Source organism: Lytechinus pictus, chromosome 2 (genome assembly GCF_037042905.1).
Source record: "Lytechinus pictus isolate F3 Inbred chromosome 2, Lp3.0, whole genome shotgun sequence".
In the NCBI taxonomy this organism is placed as follows: Eukaryota; Metazoa; Echinodermata; class Echinoidea; order Temnopleuroida; family Toxopneustidae; genus Lytechinus; species Lytechinus pictus.
In genome coordinates this window covers 45,772,307-45,791,728 of record NC_087246.1, presented here as the reverse complement: position 1 = coordinate 45,791,728, position 19,422 = coordinate 45,772,307, and the positions used below count along the sequence as shown (strand labels likewise).

At 37.0% G+C, this 19,422-nt stretch overlaps 1 protein-coding gene across 1 annotated transcript in view; it reads left to right on the top strand.

Annotated features, from left to right (window-relative positions):
• LOC129271436 (glycine receptor subunit alpha-4-like) overlaps nucleotides 1-18,429 on the top strand; it is a 29,272-nt gene extending 10,843 nt beyond the window's left edge. The window contains exons 3-8 of the mRNA XM_064094914.1: nucleotides 687-913; nucleotides 8,466-8,548; nucleotides 9,012-9,152; nucleotides 11,081-11,316; nucleotides 12,995-13,132; nucleotides 14,757-18,429. Coding sequence (XP_063950984.1) covers nucleotides 687-913; nucleotides 8,466-8,548; nucleotides 9,012-9,152; nucleotides 11,081-11,316; nucleotides 12,995-13,132; nucleotides 14,757-15,269 — 1,338 coding nt within the window. The 3' untranslated portion in view covers nucleotides 15,270-18,429. The remainder of the gene's footprint in view (nucleotides 1-686; nucleotides 914-8,465; nucleotides 8,549-9,011; nucleotides 9,153-11,080; nucleotides 11,317-12,994; nucleotides 13,133-14,756) is intronic.
• Nucleotides 18,430-19,422: the final 993 nt, after the last annotated feature.

Sequence of the window (19,422 nt, the reverse complement as noted above, 5' to 3'; positions counted from 1 at the left end):
GAAAACCTGTGCCACCGACCTAAACTTACAATGGGTCCTGCTTAATTCTAACATTGATGCTGGAGAGAAGGGGTGATTTTCTGGGGGTATTTGTCCGGGGGGTAATTGTCCTCGGGGTAATTGTCCAGGGGGTAATTGTCCTCGGGGGTAATTGTCCTCGGGGGGTCATTGTCTGGGGGGGGGGGTAATTGTCCGGGGGTAGTTGTCCGGGGGGTAATTGTCCGGGGGGTAGTTGTCCGGGGGTAATTGTCCGGGGGGTAATTATCCGGGGGGTAATTGTCCTCGGGGGGGTAATTGTCCTCAGGGGTAATTGTCCGGGGGTAGTTGTCCGGGTTAGTTGTCCGGGGGGTAATTGTCCGGGGGTATATTTGTCCGGGGGGTACTTGTCTTGGGGTAATTGTCCTAGAACCCTTTTTATACGATAGGTCAGTTTATATGATAGGTAGGCTTATATACGCTTGTTAAATACTTAACGAATAATGTTATGATATTGCTTATGAAATTGAAAAGTGGAAATTAATACTAATAAATTGCAAACAAAGTTAAACGGAATTAACATTCATCTTTTACTTTAGTGTTTGAAGAAGAAACGCTGATGAATGCTATAATAATCATGTACGAGTGATAGGTTCACTATCGACCAAAATAGAGAAAGCGATTAAGAATAGCAATGTGTTTTCTTCCAGGATTTCGGAATGACCATCTTATTGAAAGAATACTGGAACGATCCGAGACTGGCCTACGGAAATAAATCCGACTTGCCCTACCTAGGTTCCGGGAAAGACATGATAGAACAGATCTGGGCTCCGGATTTATTTTTCGCCAACGAGAAACAGGCGAATTATCATGACGTCACGCAACCAAACAGACTAGTTCGCATCTATCCAAATGGAGACATCTATTATAGTATGAAGTAAGTGGAGTCTTTAGCTTTTTATAAGAAGGATATAGAGCATTAATTGATAAAGGCAAGCATTTGATTTTTATCAACTAAGAAACATGAAATTCAGAGGAAGAAGAAAAAAGTAAAATATTCTTGCAATACTCATCTCATCACTTACAAATTGTTTATTTTGTGCTATTTGTTCAAAGATATATTTCCAATGAAGACCGAATTGGAAGTAATTGAAATAAGGAAAGAAAATGCACAAAATAAGGAACTCAAACTTTATTGTACCAACATCAACATTGATCTATTCGTGAAATTGGAACTTGAATTCGTAAAATCGGATCTTTCACATTACCGCCCGTAACTGTTGACGCTGAATATGATATTTCACTAAATTCATTCACTTCCCTTCCCCTATTATACGCTTGATTTTTCTCTTTATTCTCACTTTCAATCGTTTTCACTCTCTACAATCATCTATCTTGACTTCTCTCCAGCTTTAAAAAAATCATTGTTTTATTACTCAAACACATTAGTACATTATTTCTCCCCATAATGTGCTTTCTACTTTCACTAATTCTTGAGTTGCCTGTGTTTTTTTGTACTCATGTACATTTATTCTCTAATTTTTTAGTTTCCTTTTTTTTACTCATGTACATTTATTCTCTAATTCTTTAGTTTCCTTTTTTTACTCATGTACATTTATTCTCTAATTCTTTAGTTTCCTTTTTTTACTCATGTATATACATTTATTCATTATTTTTCCCATTATGATAATTTGTGTCCATATCTCCCATTTAATAATGTTTCAATCTGTCTTATTCGGCCCATTTATTTTAATTTGAAACCCCTGATGAAATAACAGGTCCTTCCGACGTCAGGTCCCCCTCTTCTGCCGCTCGGCGCGCTCTTGGATTTTGGCGGGAAATGTTGCCCATTCTATATAGCTTATTATGCGGCAACCGATTACTATCAGGGGATCGTGCATTGTCGCAAACTGTCGCCTGCAGTGAATGTGAGATTCAGTTTCTTTGGATCACGTAAATCGGAAAAAGGGGTTGAATACATGATTACCCTCATCGGCCCCGGGTCATGTCTTCCCAAGCTGGAATGATAGCTGGCAAAGAAAGCATTTGAAAGACTGCCTCCTCAGTTCTTCACACTGCGAAAACAATGTTTTATGAAGACTACACCAAGTATTTTATACACGTTTTTAGTTCATGGTGCCCATTGGCGTTACCCTTCGATGTCATTAGATAGTTTTCGCATTTACTACCGGGGGGGGGGGGGGTAATTATGAAATAGCTGTCATAACTTTCAAAGTTTATGGATATAGTTTAGGAAATGTGGACATAGGGGTAATCAAGTATCCCTGACAATTCTTAGGTCACATGGTCTAGGTCAAATGTCATTTAGGGTCAATGAACATAATATTGTATCATTATTTGAAATGTGTTTTTTGTGAATAATCATTTTATAGTATTTTTCAAAATCAGCACTGCTACTATTATATTGAATCGCGTAATGCAGGTGAGTCTGCCAGAGGCACTCCACTTGTTTTTTATTGTTGGGTAAATGTAATAAGTATAGAATGATCTGATGAAGAAATCAAGAAGAAGATATTCATAATATTCAGTTGTCTTCAGCGATATAGTGCTCCCATGTCGATGCCGTGGCACTTGAATGCGATGAAATTTACATTTTGCACAGCCTTCGATTTATTTTTCTAACAAACAAAAGACCTAGCCGCAATTCACCAAGGTACCCTTCAACTTGTTGAAGCCTCAAAACCCCATTGGTGGCCGTACGATTGCTCACCAACGACCAAATTGCTATATGATATGCAATTCTTCGTATTCTTGTGTCCATTTGGAGACAAATATTGGTCTACCCTACCGTGACAAGGCATTCTGCAAATGTTTGTGTGTGTCCAAGGAGGAAGGGGGGGGGGGGGTCGTAAAAGTTTTTAAACTATAAAGTGAGACAGTAAAGCGACAGAACTTATCAGAAAGGTGTGGTAAGAATATAGTTATAGGTTGGAAAAGGAAGGATTTGGTTCGCACTTCACGTCCATTTTCGTGAAATTTTAAAGAAAGGTAAGCTCTAAAATTAGGTTGGGGAGGGATGTGGGGGGGGGGGGGCGGGCATACGTGCCCATCGCCACTGCTTATGGCCATGAGTGTGAAGCCTGCATCAATGAAACCTGAAATGCTCTTCGTACTAGTATGCCAGAACTCTCATATATAACTGTAAATCTGTTTCTTTCAAAAATCCATGATGGAATGACTTTTGGTTCTGAGCGCCGAAGTGCGCAGAATTTTCTCGAAAGTAGGAAATCAGTTCAATCAGACGATATCTGCAGTCTAATTATTTTCAGTGGAGGAGGAGGTGATGAAGCGCCAACCAATTTAGTGTCGGGTTTTTGCACTTTGATGTATCTAAATCTCGACTGAACGATCGATCATTACCGTCGCGAATCGGTTGATTAAAATCGCGATACCAAGCACCTTGTCGTCTGAGATAGCAAATCTCCTTTGGCATCATCGTCCCCGGGAGTGTTTAAACTTAAGTAGCATCTTTAAAAGGGTACTTCAGGCTGAAAATAATATGATATAAATAGATTATTAAGTAAAATAAGACAAACAAGATACTACCCCCGAATACTTAATCAAAATCGGAAGTTTTTGTTTTAGTATTTCGGAGAAGCAGTTATATGCATGCCTTCATCAATATGCTATGAGCAAGCTGGTAATTTAATATCCCTACCACATGTAAAAACATGTTACAAGGGATACATATCACACACACACACATTTATGAAATAATTGTGATTTCATCTAATTAAGAAAAAGGACAGGGCACCATCAGCCCATCTATTAAATATTAATAACGAAATCCATATAAGTGTTTTTATTTTCAGCGTTTTAATCGATGAACTTGCCCTATCTTATTAAGACATTATTTTCAGCCCGGAGTACCCCTTTAAAGGAATAGTATAGTATGTGGCGTTTAAAGACCCGAGGGTTTTAACACCAATCAAGATCCATAGCATACATAGTGATAAAGCAATCGTCTAGTAAACCAAACTCGAGCCAGAGAAATCAAATAAATTATTTGGGGGATTTAATTTTCAGTGGCCATTGGCTGCAAGTTCACAAGTTCAAAGGCTAAAATTTATTCGACTACAGAATAGTAAACGTGGTTACTAGTGGGCAGCAAAAACTGTGGTGTTAACCGGTGTACATAGAGGACCACACCAGTTATTTTACACCGGTGTTAAATTGACAGTGTTATTTTAACACCTATAGGTGTTATTGCAACACCTTGGTTGTTACATTTACACTATTTGGTGTTATGGTAAATCTCGAGGGTGTAATTTTAACACCTCAGGGTGTGGTCCTCTGTTAACACCAACTGGTGTCATTTTTAACACCACAGTTTTTACAGTGTGGGCTATAGTATAGTATAGTATTTGTTTTCCGTATAAAAAATACACACAAAAATGCGAAACGGATGGATAGCCCATGGATAGCCCTTATTCAGTTAAGTCGACATGACTCTACTGTTCTTCCATGGGGTCCATGGAATGATTGGTAATAAATAAATGGATTAAAAAAATTATGAAGTTTCTCCAGAGAGAAAGACGGCACATATAAATATAATTATATAGGCCCTATGTTTCTTGTTTCAAACGAGGACTCCTCAGTGAAGCTGATGCTCTTCTTCTGAATACGAAATTGTAAACCATGTTGCCCTCAATGGGTTTAGTATTTTTCCAGTAGTTTTGTCTGGCCATATTATGATCTGTGAGTTCATTAATTCAGCTTTTCTTTATCGAAAAAAATCCGTAGTTTATATAGCTGTGGGTACCGACCATATGCGGAAATACGATCGATATTAAGAAACCTTTAACTTGTTCCCTTTTTCGAAGAGGACAGTCATTGACCTTGCAAATTGCCTCGATTAATGTAACATTTCAAGCAAATCCAAACAATTCTGTTTGAGCGTTGGTTCTCCAATCTTGGGCATGAAATTAAACGTTACGAACCAGCGACATTCAACGTCCCACGAAATGTGGAAGATCAATATTCTTTTGGTGGCAGACGTGTTCATGTGAACGTAATAGCACGAAGAAAGGTTTTTGGAATGTCGGCATTTTTTGTTTGTTTGACCTGATACAGATATTTGATCTATTACTTCAATTTAGATTTTGGAAGAGGATTAATTTTCTTTCATACCGGCGTCACTTTTAATGTCGCATGAAATTAGAAGTTAAGTGGGCGAAATCTATCTTGTTTTCAATACAAAGACCATAGCTACATTTTGGTCGCCTGTTTTGGTTGGAGACACCTACAACTTGTCTTGACGTCTTGAAAACTAATTTTGATAATAATTGAATCTACATTTACTGATTGAAAATAGTTAATATTTACTTCCGCACATCACTTAAATCTTGGGAGTATTTCACTTTAATATTACGTTAATACGTTCAGCTGATAGTTTGGTTTCTTTATATTTCGATGAAACTTGAATGACTTGTAATCGATATCCTAGCCGCTTGGAGACTGGCATTCATGGCGCCCAATTTTATGGTGCACAGGCGTCTTTATTGAACTCATTGAAATTGTTTCCTCTTTCTTTAAGGATGTAGGTTAAACTTTTATTTGATGGGATTTTCTTATTCTGCAGCCATTGTCCCCCATCCCCCATTTTTCTCAAAAGCTATCGAGTATTCAGGTTCATTAATGCTTTCAAGATAAATGAGATAAAGTCTGTGTGTGTGGGGGGGGGGGGGACCCAAAGGAAATTATCTGCTAATCAGCATTTCATAACCGATTCTTTTGAAATAACTTATAAGGTTGCGGATGTAAGATATTGTGTTTAAATTATTACCACCATGGTTTGATTTTCTTTCATCTGTTCATTGTGACGTTTGGAAGGCCGTTATTTTTTTTAATTAATGGTTTATTATCATTATCATTATTATCATTATCATCATTGTTTTTATCATCAACCTAGACATCGTTAATTTATAACGTCCATCATTCCAAATCATTGGGACACGTTAAAAAATATAAAAATAAAATAAAAATGAAACAAACTCCTTTAAGATGTGGGACCTTTAAAAGCAACTCTTTTAATTAACCAGTAACTTGGTAATCCCAATAAATTGACTGCCCTGTGGGGTTGGGAGACGTTTCTTCTCATGTGCCCCTCTTCAGTAAAAGGTGCAGCGAATAATCAATAAATGAGTACGACTCGTTACGTGCCCCAAGAAAATATCAGGCTATTTGGGGAAGACTTGGCATTGGTTGGAATTGTTTTTGCTTTCACTGGCGTACGATTGGATTCCACCTGTTATTGTTGGAAGCTATATTTCTTTTTCAGGATGATTTATCCTAAAGTGAACACTGGAAAACTTTTCAAAGTATGCTGAAATCATTCAAATGGGGAACGATATAAGCTAAGGAAGTTAAGACGGTTAATTATCAAACTGCATTTGCAGTAATCATGATAATATGCAACACTCATATTACGCTTAATACAAATTTGTCAAAGCGCTGCATTCTAATACCTCGGCTTTAGCATGGCTACCCTGATCGGGCGCTCGAGCATTCAAGGAATTCCTTCCTACCGGGTACCTATTTACTACACCTGGATGAAGAGTGGCAAATGTAGATAAACGCCTTGCCAAAGGACGCGAGTGCTGCGATGGAATTTGAACCCCCGACCTTGTGGTGCAAAGTCCGGAAACTTATCCACTGAGTCACAACACCTCTACACCGAAATTACTTTCAACTTTCGACTAGCTTAACTTTGTGAGAACGCAAGCTTGTGTGCCAGTGACGCAATGAGCCAAACATTTTGAGATGACCATAAATGTCGTATGGGGCAAATTTTAAAAAATCTGCGAGCGAGCGCAGCGATCTAGCACAAGAATTTGATTTCTTTTAAATCTATTGTTGTGATAGATTTTGACATAATATTTAAAGAACGATATCATATTTTACCCTTCCCCTTTCTATTCTTTTTTTTTATCGCAAGTATTTAAAGGACAATTCCACCCCAACAAAAACCTGATTTGATTAAAAAGAGAAAAATCGAACAAGCATAATATTGAAAATTTTATTAAAATCAGATGCATACTAATAAAAGTTATGACATTTTTAAGTTTCGCTTAAATTCACTAAACAGTTATATATGCACATCCTGGTCGGTATGCAAATGACGGGACTGATGACATTATCCACTGACTACTTCTTTTGTATTTTATTATATGAAATATGATTTTATTCCAATTTTCTCCTCGTTGTCCTGTGGAACAAAGTATTATTCCTTCGTGAATATGTGAAATTACCATTGTTATTTTGCATTAAAAAAATTACCATTGTTATTTTATGGTTTAGTCAAGTTTGTCCGTATTGTCAAATCTGTAATTAATGAAATATTGTACAAGTCAAACATTAAAAAACAAAAGAATTAGTGAGTGAGGGACATCATCCACTCTCTCATTTGCATGTCTCTGAGTTGTGCATACAACTGTTTTGTGAAAAATAAGCGAGACTTTCTTAATTTACACCTGATTTTGATAAAATTTTCAGCGTTACGCTAATTTGATTTTACTCTATTGATTCAAATAAACTTTTTCTGGGTGGACTTGACATTTAAGAGATTCTACCCCCAAAATGGAAAGGCACGAGTACAAACAGGCCTTCATAAATTCTGAACACTTTATGCATTCTCCATCCCCGGTGCAAATTTCGCCAACATACGACCGTGCTGGCAATCTCCCTTGCATTATGAAAATTATATTTCTGAAACACCGACTACCTTGACGAAAAATTATCATTTATCCAATGTAAATTTGACCATTAAAGGACAAGTCCACTCCAACAAAATATTGATTTGAATAAAAAAAGAAAAATCCAACGAGCATAACACTGAAAATTTCATCAAAATCGGATGTAAAATAAGAAAGTTATGACATTTTAAAGTTTCACTTAATTTCACATAATAGTTATATGCACATCCCGGTCGGTATGCAAATGAGGGAACTGATGACATCACTCACTCACTTTTTCTTTTGTATTTTATTATATGAAATATGATATTTTCTAGTTTTCTCCTCATTGTCCTGTGAAACAAAGTTTTATTTCTCCCTGAACATGTGGAATTACCATTGTTTAACATTATATGGTTCAGTCAAGATGGTCCTTAATGTCAAATCTGTAAAAATTGAAATATTGTATAATTCAAACAATAAAAAACAAAAGAAATAGTGATTGAGGGACATACTCTCATTTTCATGTGACTAAATTGTGCATATAACTATTTTGAGAAAAATAAGCGAAACTTTAAAATGTCATAGCTTTCTTATTTTACATCCGATTTTGATGAAATTTTCAGCTTTATGCTTGTTTGATTTTTCTTTGTTGATTCAAATCAACATTTTTATGAGGTGGACTTGACCTTTAAGGGCATCTCTGTACACAAAATCGACATGTGTATTTTGTCAATAGTTGATCCAATATTTATGAACGATTCAATTATAATTCACTTATCATATATTCTCCAGATTGACATTGGTTCTCTCGTGTCGAATGAATTTTGAAGCTTTTCCCATGGACATGCAACGATGCAAAACTGTCGTGGAAAGTTGTGAGTATATTTTTGTGGTTAAATTTACAATCGATTCCAGATGGTTTAAATACTTAGTGTTTTCATTAAAAACTTTACAGCTTAATCAACTTTTAACAGACATTTAGACAACAAGGAAAGAGGACTTTATTAAAAGAGCTCAAAACAGAAATTTAATTCGATTTTCTTTGGTGATTTTACCTATCTAATGTATCAAGTTAATCTTTTCCATATGAGGAAATTTTCTCAGCTTTTTTTTTGATAAGGTTATTTCATTTCAGATTTAGACGCTTGCTTTCAGACAGAATATCCAAGAGGATTTACTGAATAAAAAGAGGGAAATCCCCACACGTTTGAAAAAAAGTAAAACATATGGGATTATGCTTGTAATGATATTCAAAGTAACGTGGCTACGCCTGCATGTGATGACGTGATAAAAAAGAGACGCTTTTCGTTATTTGTTTTTGCTTTTTCCTTCTTCCAGATCAGAGTACAGATAATGAGTTAACGCTCGAATGGAAGGAGCCCGAAGCAGTCGTCCTCAACACAGGCATTATGTTGCCTCAGTTCAGTGTTATACCTGAACTCAGTCATGGACCTTGCACCGATCTATTTTACACCACAGGTAAGGGGGAGGGGCGCACTTGATGGGAAGGAGACACGTGGGCAGGACTGTGACCCCTCCCCTGCGCAAAGGCTGCACAGCCCTGCTTGAAAGTACACAATGTGTGACACTCGAACGTATTCGGAAATCTGGGCTTAGGCCATGGTATAAAGTGATGGGAAGCCCAAAATGTCAAAATGTTTCTAATGTTACTTTTCATTTTCCCCCTGGCAACTATTATCATCAAGTTATCATTCCTAGACTGTACTGCTATGAATGATTTTAGCGTCGAATGGGCTGATAAAATAATAATAATAGGCATTTATGTAGCGCCATCTATCTAGAAAATATTATATTACCTCAGCTTTATCTAGATTCTAGAGCTGCCTTTCAGCGCTCATGCATTCAAGGAATTAATGCAGCCGAGTACCCATTCACCTCACATGGGTTGAGTGCAGCAGTGTGGATAAATTTCTTGCTGAAGGAAATTATGCCATGGCTGGGATTCGAACCCACGACCCACTATTTCAAAGTCAGAAGACTAATCCACTGGGCCACAACGCTCCACCTGTACCTGTACAGTTAAAAAAAATTGTTTCACAATGGGCTATCCAAAGATAAACCACGATCAGTGTTTAAATTAAAACTGAATTAAGAATAGGTGGCATATAGTAGCTGCGTGAGAATGCACCCGTTCGATGTCAGAGGACTTCCACATCGTCAGTTTGCGTTCACATTGTGTCACACCTTGTTCTTTCCAAAAAGGCAAAAGGGAGTGTCATACTCATTTAGGAGAAATTCCTCCTTGGAAGGTAAATTTTTAAAATGTCACCAAATTCACGCGCTCCCTTATTCATGAAATCCTGAATCTACCCCTTTTTAAGAATTGACCACACTCCTTTCATTAGCCAAGTGGTAAAACCAGGATGGGAGGGGTGTGTTTGGTTGAGGGTGTGTGGAGGGGTGTATTCATTATACAAATTCTGGAGGATTCGATAAATCAAGGCCTCTCTCATCACGCTGATGCTTCAGTCACACCGACGAAACCAACTCTAAAACTTTCGAAATAATTAATTGGTTGATTCTTGTGGAGTTAGTGTGTGACTGTAAGCAATTCTGTGTGTTTGAATATATACCTTATCGGAGGGGTAGGCCTATTTCAAAATGTACTCCTCAAAGAATGGCTAAATGCTTGTCTAATTGGAAAAATTTTATTGGCGAAAATATTCCAGATTCTTGTCATTTTTGCAAGTATTTATTTTGTTTTTGGTAATTTAAAGTAGGCCTAAGATAATTATGAAACGCTGTGTTCTCATGGTGGACTATGAATTCGCACTGTTACAATGTGTGATTTCAAGTTCAGTGTTGACCTATTGGTGTTGGTGTTAAGTCAATTTTTACACGAGTAAAACACTAAAAAACATAAAACGAAGATGGTCCTGAAAAGTCACTCACTAGTTTTTGATATGTCAATGAAGTGATCTGAATCAGTTTTACAAACTCAGAATAGAATTTGGAGCTAGGGGAAGCAATCAAAATTCCAACACCAACACCAATGCCAACACCAGACTTGAAATTACCCAAATGCACACGGCTGTGGACACCTTGGCATTGTGGGTATTCTCAGTGTGTTCGCACTGTTAAAATGTTCAAATGTAACAATGTGAAATTGATTTCACGTTGGGTTCCACACTGTGTGAAGGTGATTTCACATTGTGTTCCACACTGTGAACAAACCGTGGACACACTATAAGGCAGTGTGTATTTTCCATTCGGGATAGGCCTAAAAGTCATCTTTTCAAATTTTAATTGATTGATTTTATAACACACTTTCGCCATTACAATGCATCAATGGCTGAGAGGACTATTGCCTCTGATCCAATGAAATCATTGCCATTGGTATTGTAAATACCATCACCTCAAGACTATCTCTCCCTCTCATCATGCAGGCAACTATTCGTGTATCGAGTTCTCTTTCGTGCTCATCCGGGAACTCACCTTCTACGTGGTGCAGGCCTACATGCCTACCGCTCTCCTCGTCATCATCTCCTGGGTATCCTTCTGGATCGACATCAGTCAGGCTGCCGCCCGGGTCTCTCTCGGCGTCACTACTATCCTGACGATGACCACCACCACGACAGGTTACGCTGGCTTCGCCGGCCTGCCTAAAGTTTCCTATACGAAGGTTTGTGAATCGGATTTACTATCCCCCTTTTCGCCTTTTGGTATTAAACGTTGGTGTGTAAGAAGAAGATAGCTAGATATTGATAACAATTTGAAGGGAGTCATGTAGTGTGGAGCGTCGTGGCCCAGTTGATTAGTCTCCGGACTGTGAAACAGATGGTCGTGGGTTCAAATCCCAGCCATGGCGTAATTTCCTTCAGCAATGAATTCATCCACAGTGTGCTGCACTCGACCCAGGTGAGGTAAATGGGTACCGGCAGGAAGTAATTCCTCAAAAAGCTGTGTGCACCTGAATAGGTAGCCTTTTAGCCGGGTAATACTAATAGCAGGGCCCGCTGTGAGAACAGTTTTCGGAACTGAAGTGGCTACCCTGGGTAAATATACCGTTATTATGATTATTATAGACGAACACTTTCGCTCTGCTCGGTGTCTGGTCGGACTACACCATCACACCTTTGCCGGTTTTGATTTCGGTATTGCAAAAAACAGTAATAAAGTCAAAGCAAAAAGTTTAGATTGTTACAGTTATCAATTTCACACTTGGAGCAGCTTCCACATGTCCATATTTGGCACCTTTTTGGTATGAAAGGTGCAAAGATGCACCATTATGAAGGTGATCTAAAGCCAGAAAGATACAATGTTGTACCTTTTAAACGTGCTTCTTGTATGGTATTGGGTAGCATAATAAAGGTAGCATAGTTGAACCTTCTCTTTCTTATTTTCTCTAAAAATCTTCAATGACTGCCATGAATGCATTGATGGTTTAGGGCAGATTGAATAGGAAAGATGCTCTCCTTGCAACACGAACTTCGTTTTATTGTTTGTTTTGTTTTGTAACGACCCAAATCAAGTCAGTTATCTATCTTGTAGCTAATTGACAACGTCTTGAAAGGACATGAGCTTGGCATGACTCGGAGAACTTTGAAGCTTTTTGTTCACCAGCTGTCTTGAAATCAAATGGAGAGACACTAGTTAAAAGAACAAATTTACATTGGCCATTGTACGGGTAGTGTTTTGAATTGCACTTTCTAAAGTAGATATGAACTGACCGCGGTCAAGTTCAACACGACGTGAAGATGACGGCGATCCTTCATTATTTTGCACATGTGACCAGTTTCTCCCGCCTCTAATAGTCTTAGACATAAGGTTAGGGTAGTGCAGGGAAGGCCTAATTATTGATTTAGTATAGTGTAAGGATTATGATATATGTTAGGGCATTGCTTGAGGTTGCATGGTGTCTTGTTGGCTTAGTATGCATATTTTCCATATTTTAAGAGCAACATTGTTGCAGGAGAAAATGTCGTGGGGGTTATTACTCTTGGTCTACTACTGAGATAATCTAATACCACTTGAGATAAACTCATAAGGTCTACTATCACTCTGATCTAATTGTTGTTTGGTATATAGAAAACTTGGTCTAAGATCGACTCATGCTAATTCTCTTTCACTATTTGGTTTACTAATTATTTTGCACATTTTCATTTTATCTGAACTATTTAAAAAAAGGATCCTTAGACTAAGCTGTTCTGGACAAAGTGGTCATTAAACGATAATGGGTATTGCCAAAAATAGATTGGAAGGTAAACTAAATTGTACTTTAGTGCGGTACGTGTATAATGAGCAGTGAATGGTGAATAACATGCTGTGTGCTTATTTTCTTTCTCTCTGTTTTTTTCTAGGCCATCGATATTTGGTTTGATGCTTGTTTAGCTTTCGCCATAGCCAGCTTATTTGAATACTCCGTCGTTCACTATCTATGGACAAAGGACAGAACAGAGAGACAAAGACAAAAAGTATTGAGAAAAAGTAACAAAAAGGTAGGAGTATATTTTGTGGTTATTAAGCAGTGGATAATTATCATGAATCTTTATATGTCATACCAAGCAGGGGAGGATGATGGTTATAGGGATTTGGGCACAGAAGAGCCATATGCTTGAGGGTTTCACCCATATATGAAGAGCTCATTTGCAAAAGGGGTTAGGTCCATTTTTCATCACATTTGATTTTTTTTTGGTCTCAATGTATATATTTTTAGTAGCTCTATAAGATGATGCCAAAGAGAAGTTGAAATTCCCATTAAAAAGTGAACAAAAATGGCAAAGAAAAATAATTTCTTTTTCATAAGGGGTTAGGACCATTTCAGTTTGGTTGCAAAAGGGTTTAGGTCCACAAAGAAATATTTTGGAAAAAAATATTTTAAAAAATATGAAGACAGTAAATTTCTTTTATACCCAATTTTATGTTCACATGGTAGGTATCATGAAAATATAGTTTCACATAAGAATATTGCAATATGGGAGAATAAAAAAAAGTGATTTTCTTGGAGTGGACCTAACCACTTTTGCAACCAAACTCTTCTGAAGAGCTCATTGGTCAAAAGGTGTTAGGTCCATTTTTCATAAATTTTATTGTTTTCTGTCTCAAACCTATAGATTTTTAGTCTCTCTGATGATACCAAAGAAAATTTGAAATTCACATTAAAACGTGAATACAAGTGGCAAAGAAAAATCACTTTTTTATTCAAAAGAGATTTGATTCATTTCAGTTTGCTTGCAAAAGGGGTTAGGTCTAAACAATTATAATGTATAAAAAAATATATATAAAAAGTTGAAGACGGGTAGATTTATTTTATACCCAATTTTATGTTCACATGATAGGGTAGTACATGAGGACAATTTAGTTTCTCATAAGAATGTTGCAATAAGTGAGAATAAAATACATGATTTTTCTCGGAATGGTCCTAAGTGGACCTAACCCCCTTTGCAACCAAACTCTTCATATCTAGAAATAATATGTGTTACATAACTCGGGGAATTAACCGGTTCGTAAATATCTGTAAATGACGATCGTTTGTACTAAAGTCTTTACCCAATTGCACCGGGGTCCGTTTCATACAATTTGTTCCGATAATAAATACAGTAATAACAAGTTTAAAGTTATTGACGTCTTTCAATCTGATTTGCTAATTGTAAACTTGTTATAGATATAGTGTATTATACTTACATCTCTTTTTAAAAGCAGAACATATTCATTCAGCATGTGCAACTAGCATTGGCGGCGGAAGCCAACAATTTTAGGGGGGACCACCAAATTTTTTTGACATGCCAAAAAAAAAAAAGGTTATCAACAAAAAATTTAGGGGGGGACCGCCCCCCCACCTAAAATTTAGGGGGGACACGTCCCCCCTGTCCCCCCCCCCGCTTCCGCCGCCTATGGCAACTAGAAATTATCAGTACCAAGCTGATGTTAGTACTAATTATAAGAGAACAAAATAAGGCAATTCAACCACAAAGTATAAGCACATCAGTAATTTGAGGAATTCTTTTGTTCATTCTATTAACGTTGCAAACTGTGAATATACAAAATAATACACTTGTCATGCTTACATTCTTTAACTTCTGATTTTTATTTGGTTTCTTCTTATTTTTGTAATCCCTGCAGTTTAATTTTCCAAGCAGCTGTTTGGGCCGTCAAGAAAACGAGTCTCCAAACCACCATCATCGTCACCATCATTCGGCCCCGAGTGGTCGATCAACCGACTACATCGTCGCCATCGACGAAAACAAGCCCTACCCGGACCCGCGATTCGCCAATTACAACTACGGACCGACCTACCGACCCGTCCGAAATAACCAATACCGCGCCAACTACGACGGCGACGCCGCCAGAATGGATTCTCTCGATGAGGACGTGGAGCATGGAGTATCGTACACCCCGAACAACCGCAGAGACTGTCACGTCCCAGGAGAAAAAGAACACCCTGTTTTCTTTGGGCTCTTCAAGTCTTCTTCGTCATCATCTTCGCCTTCTCAGGGCTCGCATCGGAGTTCCAAACTGCTGGCACTGCGAATCGACCAAACGGCCCGCGTCTTCTTCCCCTTGACGTTCCTCCTCCTTTCCGTCGCGTACTGGTCGTATTATCTAAACAGGCGTTCGGTGTCTACTTTACAATGATGACGTATGATAGGTGCGTTTGCTGCTCAAACTTATATTAAGCGCTGGCAAAAGTTCCTGGACTATTTAGACCATTGTGAGCATTTTAGTACAACCTTTCAAGACGCCTTCTATCAGATGTGTTCCAGCACCTGACAGCGCACATCCCTCCCACAGTCGAGGACGTAGGATCGATGATGTTAACAAAAGTTGATTTTGACGGTGTCATCAGGATTCGCAATTGAGATATTAATGAATGATAAAATGCATAAGTGTCATTGACTGAGGCTATTGTCTCTTGAAGAGATACATAGGAAGGGTGGGAAAGGATAATCAAGATAATAGTCGAAATAAGAGGAAGGACACTACATAATCGAATCAACTGAATGATAGGACTTTGGTAATATGAGGAAAACTTCACAAACGATGGAATGACCTTGGCACGCGCTGCGAATTTGATGTTAGAAGACTCGGAATATCAAAGCGATTTTACTCCCCGATGTTATTATCCCAGTTGTTGGCCTACCACTTTGATTTTCCTGAGTATGTCATAAAGAGGAAAATGTCCATGTGAATTTGTAACCTGAACTCGAAGAATCTGTTGTATTTAACTGTAACCAGATTGATTCCTTTATTTTGTCGAGAAATTTATACCATTACACATGAAAAGGTTAGCCAAATTAAATGACCATACTAGTAGAAGGGGCCGGAGAGTGATTATTGAATAGAATAAAGTTGTTAAGATTCTACCACCTTGTTTACACTTATTTTGGTTTTGAGTGTTAAATTAGTGTAAAGTGGGTCATATAAATATCTTGTAACCGGATATTGTTTGAAAAAGTTAGATATTGTAGTGACTGGATCGGGAAAACCAGTGAACAGGTGCATCTGTACAGGTACATTTTCTCCAATGAATTGCTAACTGATTTGATTTCATTGTCTCAGTTTCATCAACCAATAAATTCAGTTTCCTCTAAAGCGCGCATGCTTTTAAAATATCCCACCGTGTACAGAAAATGGCACTGTCACCATTTAAGTTGTACTGTAACCCTTTCTAGCCCTTTAAAATGTCTTCAATGACACTGGTCCTCTGAAAACACGTACATTAATACCATTGAGATGTATTTCCTTTGGGCGTTATTGAATAATATCTCCATACTTTGTGCATCGTTTGAAATTCAGCAAACCATACGACAAATAAAATAGACTGCATTTTGTCACAAAGGGCGCTTGCAGAATAATACCGTCCATTTCCGATTGAAACGCCATTCCTTTTTCAAATTTTAACTGAAGAGAATAAAGATATCATTTCTGTAAAACAAGTGCACGCATAGTAACCAAAAATGCATATAGCATTTCCATTTATTTGAATGTAGGATAAAAAAGCACTATCCATTTCGCCTTGCTCGTGGTCATGGGCATAGGTGCCGTGGAGGGAATCGAACCCAGGACTTTGTCTATTCAGGCGCCTTTGGCACCTCGAAATAATTTTGCGATATCAATGTCTTTTTGATAACCCCGCTTTGGTAGGAATCCTATGATATAAGTTTGTTAAATTGAAACTTGTGGAAACAAAAATATACAGAGTAGTAAGAGAAAAGCAACAATATCTCTTGATCAATGTTGTTTATTGACCATGCTGATTGTCGGTGATTAAATCATAATTGACATGATAAGTAAGTTGTAACTATATATGAGATATTCTTGTAAATATATTCATTATATCATTATTGCGATGATATTATTTTTATGCTGTAAATCATATTGATGTTTTTCTATTTCTTCCTTCTGCATTATCTTACATTCTATGCATTCTCACTATGCTCATGGCTTACATAAATTTGAAAATTAACCAAATATAATGAAGTTATGTTTAACACAATTAGGGGGGCACCAGAGTATTTGGAAGGGAAGAGGGCGGGGGGGGGGGCAAGACAGCCTGTCCCCCCCCCCCGATTATAAGGGTATTAATAGAGTTACACAACCTATCTTTTCGATATTCCCTTTTCTTCTGTTTTTTTGTCTGTTGTTTCCCTTTTTCTCCTCTTCCTCGTTTTTTAAGACTCCTTCAAAATTCAAAAGGGAGGGCGATCGCCCCTGCCCTTGTAACATACTTCGCCAACCGTTACTTTTTATTCCACATGTTCATCGTGTTCAATCTCAGCAGTATTCATTAAATATGTTGATGGGGCTCTAAGACTACGCCTCCTCACAATCCCAGTCCAAAATAATGAAAAAAAAATTCTAAACAAAGGAAATGCAAATGGCAATTCACAAAGTAATTATATACATTATATTTTACTTCCTGTGACATTACAATATGTACAATAATCACCTCTGATGAGAAGTTGGTTATTAGTGAAAGAAGAAAACTTTAAAGAAAAATATCGAACTTTGTCGGAAATCCATAAAAAAGAAGACATATAGCTACTTAAGTTTGTTAGATATATTCACGCATCTTCCCATAAAGTCATGTTAATATAAATTCCACAAATTTATAATTGCATTTGCCTAAAATGGTTGATTTGTTTCTCTCTTATGCGATGATAATGTTTGATAAACGCAGGTAAAACAATATCCGATTTTCTGAGAAATTTGCATTTTATGGAATCTATATTGAATGACATATGGGGTAGATGCTTGCATGCGAAAAACCTTTCCAAATCTATACAAAACTTTACAAATCTGTGAAATATTTGACGGCCTTTCCACCTTCATAAATTCATTTTTGCTATTACTCAAACCAACCGTGTTTTTTACATCAAGATGTTATCATAAAAATTGTAAACTTGGAAATGCAATCGCAAAGGATCGTAGCGTTAGTCTACGTTATCAAAATCATAAAGAAAACTTACAAAAATAATTTTATCAAAATTGAATGAATGATCGAAAATCCATTATGAGTATAACTTTCAGCTGACCATTTTGGTTCCACTGATATGCATGCATTTGATGGTCTTAAATCACAATTACTGGGAAAATACTGTATAAAGAATGTGTATATTTGTTTTATCTTTATTATATTATGTTATTGTATTTGATTTGCATTATCATCTGATTTATACCCCTGTATTAAAGCATGTAATATTGTACCTTCTTTTAATATTATCTAATTTCAATATTGTTCCAAATTCTTGCAGGAGTGCTAAGTTTGATTAAAAACCGTAAGTCTTGCAACTACATGTGATATGTATTATCTGTAATTCTGTATTGAAGCATGTGATTGCGACAGTAATGGAGTGTCGGTGGGAGGGTGTGTGTGTGTAGGAGGGGGGGGGGCATGCTGCAGGGATTAATGCATTTTAGTATCTTAATTACGATAACACGATGGTGGAAAAATTCAAATAGAATATTATAGAAAATATATAAATTCAAAAAAAATTTTTTGTTCGGTTTCCATCAAAGATATGCTCCAGGCTGAAGGTATTTATATCTCAATAAATATAGTATAATTCGCAGAGCAAAATGCTGGAAATTTGATCAAAAACGGATACCAATAATGAAATTATTGAATTTTAAAGATTTGCATCATTCCAGTGAAACAGTTCTAGGCATGTTTTCATGAATATCCCCACTTGTTCTTTTGTGCTTTATTATGTGAAATTAGGTTTATTCAAAATTTTCCAACCAAGAACTATACCAATTGGATTGACAACTGATTAAGTGCATTAGTTATTTTCTTGCTGCAACTTCTTTCATAATAATGGAGACACATCATTTACACATTTATGAAAAAATGAAACAATTGTGATTTCATCTAATAATATAGGAAAATGGAAAGTGGGGACGTGACATCATCAGCCTACCTAATGAATATTCATGAAGACATGCCTAGAACTGCATGTTTCGCCGGAATAATGCAAATCTCTAAAATTCAATAACTTTGTTATTTGTTATCCGATTTTGATGAAATTTTCAGCATTTTGCTATGTTAATTTTACTCTATTTATTAGGCTTGATGTAAAAATGGCAGTGGTAAAAATGTCAGAGGTAAAAATGGCAAAGAGAAAAATGTCAGAGGTAAAAAATGGCAGAGGTAAACATGTCAAAGGTAAAAATGGCAGAGGTATAAATGGACAGTCTTAAACCCCCATGCCAAAAGCCCCTCCATGTACAGTAGATTAAATAAGAAAGGTTCTGAGAAGAAAATTAGAATTATAATGTTGGACTAATG